Source organism: Antrostomus carolinensis, unplaced genomic scaffold, assembly GCF_000700745.2.
Source record: "Antrostomus carolinensis isolate BGI_N321 unplaced genomic scaffold, ASM70074v2 scaffold16717, whole genome shotgun sequence".
Taxonomy (NCBI): Eukaryota; Metazoa; Chordata; class Aves; order Caprimulgiformes; family Caprimulgidae; genus Antrostomus; species Antrostomus carolinensis.
The window spans coordinates 11,227-18,919 of NW_010325533.1; the positions used below are offsets into that span (position 1 = coordinate 11,227).

General features: G+C 37.7%; 1 protein-coding gene across 1 annotated transcript in view; it reads left to right on the plus strand.

Moving 5' to 3' along the window:
* POP1 (POP1 ribonuclease P/MRP subunit) overlaps positions 1–7,693 on the plus strand; it is a gene marked incomplete at its 5' end in the record, with an annotated part of 20,193 nt that overhangs the window by 9,213 nt on the left and 3,287 nt on the right. Inside the window, 3 exon segments of the mRNA XM_029085789.1 lie at positions 4,988–5,103; positions 6,459–6,650; positions 7,588–7,692. Of these exon segments, the coding sequence (XP_028941622.1) occupies positions 4,988–5,103; positions 6,459–6,650; positions 7,588–7,692 (413 nt within the window).

Sequence of the window (7,693 nt, forward strand, 5' to 3'; positions counted from 1 at the left end):
CCACCTGAGTGACTTCCTAATGCTGTGTAGGACGAGTATGTCATCTCCTGCATACCTATTACATGTGCAGTGGGGGAATCCTGTGGCGGGGTAGTTCATCTCTCCTACCTGAGAAACTCAAGAAGTTACATTTTTCTAACTACTTCTAGAAAATCCATGTTAGATTATTAAGATCAGATACTTTTATAATTTTCTAGTCAGGGGAAAACATTGAAGTGCATTTAATTCTTGGTATTTTTGGAAAAAAAAAGAAAAGTAAAATTGCATATGTATTAATAAAAGGAAGCGTAGACATAATCACTTATTGTGCAGAATACATTTTATTTCTAATTTGTTCTCTCTATGCAAGCATTATACTTTCTTGCCACTGTTTACTGTTTCAGGACCCATTATAAGGTCTTCCTGAATTCTGTCAACTTAGTTTGTAATCTCGTTTGGCCATGGGATCTTGTTTCATATTTCACTGCCTTTATACACCAATTAGATTTATTCCTTTTCCTGTAAGCCTTCTTGATTGCCTGGCAGGTTTGCAGGAGTTAAAGAATCAGTTAAATATATGAAGGAGAACCTACTGAAGGCCACTCAGTGCAAAAGGTTCACCTCAAACTGAAGAAGTCTGTAAACCACAAGCGGCTAGGAAGTGGCCGAGAGAGGAAATGCAACACTATGTACTGATTCCAGTGTTGTACGCTTCCCCAGGACCCTGTTACTGGCTGCACTTGGAGTCAGGTTACTGAAATATCCAGCAAGAATTTCAATCAAAGCAACATATTGCCAAAGATTATTCTGGTTTGATTTAGTGTTTTTGCCAGCGTTTTTCCAATCAGTTCTGTGCCCTCATTCTCCTGGTTCTTTTGCCAAGAGTGACCCAGGGACAGAGATTCTCTTCAGTATTTTGAAGGGCAATTAGTTTAACCAAAAAAAGAAGGGGTTTAATCATGACACACAGTCTACCTCACTACAGCAATAGTATTACCAGCATTTCCACAGTAATACCTGCACAAAAAAAGACTTCTCTAAGATCTGTAATTCCATTTGGGGGGTATTAATTTCCTCCTTTTTTAAGAAAAAAAATCTTTTCATGAGCCTTAGAACTAGGTAAATTTTATGAGCCTTGGTTTGATGTAACCTTACTCAGATGTGGCAATATAGTGACCTGATCTTTATTTAAGAAATGTGAGTAGTCATTAATTCAACTTAATAACGTGCCATGTTGAATGAGCAATAAAAAGGAACCCTTGCTGTATTCCACACTTTTTTCGCCTTTTTGCTTCCTGAATGTTCATATATTATTAGTGTCACCGAAATTGGGAGTAAACTTCTTAACACCAATGTAGTGTTAAGACGCAGGCACTTCTTTATTGCAGCGCTGGATGCACGGGGCATTGCTCCACCTATTGTGCATACCTGACAGTGCATGAAGTAAAGTTTATATTATGCAAAATCATACATAATCGCTACATTTAATCAGAATTATTATGCATATTCAATGCAATTACCAGAAATCATTATCATAAAACCCCGCCTCGCCGCGCATGCCCATTGAGTCTTGAAATGAGTCGAAGGGCTTCTTTTGTGACCACCACAGACCACCTGACTCAAAAAAGACCCTCCAATGACCTTGTCTCAAGGACTTGGCTCAACAAGCTCTTCTCCACATCCCAGTGGTCAGTAAAACAAAGATTGTTCAAGCTTCCATGGGCATTAGAGTAATAAATTTCAATCCTTGCAACACTACGACACAGATGCATTGTTTCTGATTCTGCTATTGAGTTAATGATTAGAGCAGGCCTAGGACTTCACAGTCCCTTCTTATTAAGTTCTTTATGGTTCTCTAGTTCCAAGCTAACAATCCTAACTCAGACATTTGCTTTATGATTTTATTTCATTTCATAATCAAACCAAATTCTTCTGCTTAGTTTTGATTATTTCATCAGAATACTTGCAACATTAGGATTCGTATTCTGTAGATGCTTTAGCCTCTCTTGTTCTTTAATGCTGTATAAAAGCTAACTGATTTTCTTAGGAAATCTTTACTAATTTAAAGATGTATTGTTTTTCAAATGAGTGAATAGTTTAGGTAAGTTACAGCCACTGTCTTTGCCTGTGGATTGTCATACATACAATCTTTGAAATGATACACATCTATCCCTTTCTTTAAACGGTGTTCTAAGATATGCATGTGTAGTTTTTAGCCTGTGAGTGACATGCTTACAAATCAAAGGTAATTTCAGTCTTCCCCAGTTACTCTTGCTCTTGAATGCATATGCACGTGTGCAACCTGTGTGTCATAGACATGTACTGATGGGATTTAATCAAAGAACTGTCCTCATTTCTTCAGGTTGGGGATAGAAAGTTTGTTAATAAATGACTTTTCACTGCCCTCTCAGCAGGTTTATGCCTTCTGGAAGTCAAGACTCCCAGTAAGCAGTCAGTGCTTACATGGCTGCAGATTAGTGCTGGTCTTTTCTCCATTTTAAAGCACACTTCCAATATTTTGATATGCTTTTACTGTCTTCTGGGGGAGAGTGGAAATTCTGCTGCCTTAAAAACTGCTCAACATGGAGTATGGTGGAGCTTTTAAGCAGTCAGTGAATGAGATGCATAGAAGGAGAATGCATCGTGAAAGATAAGTGAGCTGAAGTTCCTTCTGCAGACACAGAGCACAGGTCCTTGCCCATAAATGCAGCTCTTGCAGAGGTTTAAGTATCTGGCATCAGTTGTCCTAGTACACACCCCTATGTACATATGGCTCTGAAATGCTGCCTAGCAGTGCTTTTATTTCTGCTTTTTATGCTGTTTCGCAGAAAGAAAAACAGCTTGAAATGGACAAAAACCTTCCTCTAACTGCCTATAGTGTATAAGCACCAACCAGCAGGAGCAGATAATGTGCTGATTGTTGCTGAGCTTTGTGTGCTTAGTAATACAACTCCATTTCCTATACTAGCTCTAACATCTTACTTCCACTATCATCGGCAGTTTATTCATCAGTAGGGTTATTTCCCCAGCAATCTTAAAATGTGGACTGAAGAAGACAGGAGAGAGGTAAGAAATAAAGAGAACTGGTTTGATTCCGCAGATCACTGGTGTGAGGATTTGAGCTTATGATTTGAATTATAGTATGCTATAAGTATACTATAGTAGAGAGATTAAGTTCTGCAAGCTCAATGGGGATCAAAGAGAAAGAATTTACCAGGTTAGAGAAGGATGTTTTAGGGCAGTGAGGGGTATATTGGATGGACTGTGGTGATGTAAAGAGACTGACTTAAAAGGGCTTTCTAGAGTGGAAAACAGAGTACTCATGCCATTATAGAATATGGGAATTATAAAGAACTCCAAGAATATGACAGGGATAGGCTGCCTAAACTGTGGTAACAGGAAAAAAAAATCAAAGTTACAGTGAATAATTTAGAGTTGAAGGAACTAGAACTTCTTTAAATAATTTAACATAAAGAGATTCTGGTGGTCATGAATGCTTCCTGGTGGAAAAGTCAGTCACTTTCCTTACCTTATGTTTGCTTGTAATTATGTGCCCTTCCCCCTTGGTTATAGGTAAGAGTCAGGAAATAATTCCCCACCACCACTACACACAGTTTTATTGCTGTCTTTTTCTCCTTCCTTTGAGGCATTTATATTTGCTGTATCCCCAGACAGAATGTGCTTTGCCTCTAGGAGTACTGAGTTTTTTAGGTTCCTGCTCAGGTTCCTGTCCTTAATCTTTGGTCTGAGAAGGAATTCCTCTGGCTTAATTGTTAGGGAATTGGCAAGGATTTCCTCTGTAGTTGTATCGTTCTTAATTTGAAGGACTTCCACCCTAAATCAATAATTTCTTTAGTACTTCTTCATCTCACATAAATGTAACTTATCAGCAAGAATGCATAGCAAACGCCAACTTAACATCATCGAACTGTCACGAGTGCTGCCATAATATTTCTTTTGAAGGATTTTACAACTCTTAGTAATGGGGACATCTTAAAGATTATAGATTTTAAAGAAATAGGCAGTACCTATTGTATTGTTAGTTCTGCTGAATAATCCGTATCTGTGTTCAAAGTCTTTGTCAACATAAAATGAAAAATTAGATGAATCTTCTTTTGAAAGACAATGATTTTAAAAACACAATCCAACACATTATGTTAATTTAATATGTAGATGACAAAATGAGCAACAGTCCCTGGAAGTTTTAATCACAGAACTGTTCATTGCATTGTTTATTGTTAAGAATTATTTTATTTAAAATATGGATCAGCATGCATTACATACTGTACAGTGAAGGCTTTTAATCCCTAGGTCACTAAAGGTAGATACACATTTTTCTGCTTTGGTTAGATTGCAGAGCTGAAGAAGAGATAGGTTATTTAATGCCTCAGTGATCAGTTTTAAAGCTAGAAGTGTTTTTTATCTTCAGTAACACACACAAAGGGTGGTTGCGCAAAGAATAGTCCCTTCCTTGAAGTGCAGAGCCTGAAAAGATCCAGATTGGGAAGCTAGTGTTGAGTAAGTGGTTGCATGCTAGTCATATCCATAAAATTATTTCCTGTATGTACATTTCTTAATGGTTATCCTCACTTTTGTTACAAGTTTCCTTAGGTGGACTTATTTCAGGCTTTGTAATGTTGCTTTTTCTGATTTTTCACCAAACCTGTTGAGCTTCACACTCTGCCTGAAAGGCCAGATTCCAGGTGATTAAAGGTGGCATGCTAAAGATGTAACTTACGTTGCCAGAGGTGATGTCATTTGTAATAAGAAATACCTATTTGTAAGAGAATGCCAGGTTAATACTTCTAAAACTAACAGTTTATTTCGTATTTTGTATTGGGAAAAACAGAGTAAAGACAGGACAGAAGCAGTGATGCTTGTTAAGCTTTTAGTACTCTGTTTACTTAGTTGTCTGCTCATTGTACTTAAAATAGTGGAGTGGTTTTGATAATTTGATACTTAAATCACAAAAATGTGAATGTTGTTTGAAGGTTCTCTTCTTTTGTAGATAATGATAAAGTTAGGCAGCTGTACCTGGAGGGTGTACCTGTAGACTGTGCTCACAGCTTTATCTGGGACCAGGACATCTGTAAGAACGTCACTGAAAATAAAATCTCAGAGCAGGTAACTAAGAAGGCAGATTGCCATGGTGCAAATGGCTAATGGTCCATAGTCTCCATAGAGCAAAACTCTTGAAACTTGTATAAATCCAAGAACAGTAGTTTCCTAATGTTATCATATCTAGCTACTGAGTTGAAGTCTTTATTTTGTAACCTTTGTGTAATGTTCTTGCACAACCATTGTTCATGATTAAATTAAAAGAAAGCTTTATTGAATTGTCTACAGGACCAAATATTAGTAGGTTTATTTATCAGAAGGGTTTGGAATTGTCTTTTCCTACATCGCCTTGACTCACATGCAGCAGATAAAAGTGACAAAGTGACACCGAAAGGCTCTGGCCATTCACTCACTCATAGCCAGGACGATTCTCCTGTCAAAAGACTGCGGAAGTTGGAAGGAAATAAATCCCTCTGATTCTGAATTGCAGCACACTGTGTTGTGAGCGTTCTGGGCAATACCTGTGATTTGTAGATGGCTTTAAGTGTGCTGTTACAGGTTTGAAATCTACTATCTTGACATTTCCATTGGCAATGGAGGAGCAACCCATAAAATGCATGGGTAAAATGGTGATTTAGTCACCAGAGGTAATAAACTTTCAGCACCATTGTAATCAAAAAGAGGAAATATTTGTATGGCAGGAACATCTCTATAAATATTCTCTTTATGAAAATTAGTTTTGTGCTCTTTCAAACTGGCTGCCATAGTGTAAAAAAGCAGAGTACTTGCAAAATACTACACTAGCACATAACAGTTATCAACACAATTTTATTGTATATAACAGTGTTCTTCATGCTGTCATGGAATGTGATGTTTACCTTATAAAAAAGCTGATGCAGAAGGGACATGTGAAGAGTCAGTCTGATGGTCTGTTTTTTTATAAATGTGGTACAATGAAATATAGCAACTGGTGATTGACAAAGCCTTGGTGCCAGCATGCTTTATGTGAAACTGTTTCGTGACCAAATGTTCTTTTCATCTCCCTGGATGCTGTTCAGATTTGCTCCTTGTATTGACAGACTGTCTGAAAGCACGTGTTCAGTCTAGTCTTGTGCAGAAATCTATAAATATCAAGTTGCAGTACTTGTTTTTCTTCCTTCATCTGTGCTGTACATTTTTGCTCTGAGTTTCAGTACCTGCCCTCCATCAAGGTCTGTGGAAGTAAGAAGGGGAGAAAAAGGGTGCTTAATACTTTTTTCTAAAAATATTTTCATGCCTCGATGAAGGTCAGTTCAAATGTATGGCATATAACTAGGAAAAATATACTAGTAATAAGTTTACCTCTTTTCTGCATCTTGGAATGGTATCTAAAAGAGGGGAAAATAGTTACTAACTTATGGGAAATGTCTCCTCCTTCTCAGGATTTAAACCATATGAGAGCTCAGTTACTGATACCCGGATCACACCTTGATTTGGGTCCTTGTGAATCAAAGATTCCTATACTGTTGGTGCAGCAGCCAGGGAAAATGGCTGGAGAAGATCGACCAGGATGGGGGAGTGGCTGGGATATCTATCTCCCAAAGGGCTGGGGCATGGCTTTCTGGATTCCTTTTGTAAGTGACTTTCATTGCAAATTGCAAGTAAATGTGACAAATTATATAATTTGGTTCAAAATAATAATTTTTAAAGAGTATGCTTCACATTGTGTGACCAGTTCACAATTACAGGGTGTATGAACTGGATGATGACAGAGGCTTGGTCTTAAAATATTAAAAATAAACAGTAGCTTTCCATATCTTCTGTTGGGCATGACTGTTGCCCACATGGCAGTCTAAAGCAGGAAATCAGAGTGGGGAATAAGGAGAGAAAGCTGATGCTATAAGCTCTTTGGGTTTGTGTTTCTAAGGGCATGTGTGTCTAAAGAGAAATCATTTGGTGCCTGCTGCTAATCCATTTCCAGCTTGGCCATCTCCACCACTCTGTCAACAAATTGGTTGCCTCTGATTTGCGAGAGAACTTGAAACAAGAAGTTTCAGTTAAGCTTGAATACTTCTTTGGTCTGTTTGGAGCATCCTGCTTTGAATGTTTAGATGGCAGTTCTTAATGTCTCCTGCAGTTAAATTTATGCTTTTGTATGTGCAGGGGGATTAATTGCAGTGATACCTATTGGGCAGTTAACATAGATGGGGCTATGACTTTGTCGCAGTCATATGACATTCCTGGCCACATACAAGATCAGAACCTGTAAAATTCTCTTCAGTTTTGTTGATAGTTTTTCAGACTTAAATTTAAAGAGTGTGATGGACACTTTTGTTGAAATGAGCATCTAGAACTGTGAAAACCACACTTAAATTTTTCGGGTTTTTGTTGGGGTGGTTTTTTGTTGGTGGTTTTTTTGTTTTTGTTTTTTTGAAAGCTATAGTGATGGACTTGCCCTTTTCTAAGGCAGTATCTTCTGGAGCATTAATGTTGGGTGTTGTGTTTTTTTTTTAATTAGGAACCCCAAATCAGTACAAACATTGCTTTTTTGGATTTGTTTTTTTTTAACAGATATATCGAGGTGTACGAGTCGGTGGCTTGCAAGAGGCTTTAAAGCATTCTGAATATCAAAGAATACCTCACACTCCAAATGATTTCCCAGACTGCCAGGCAGGAA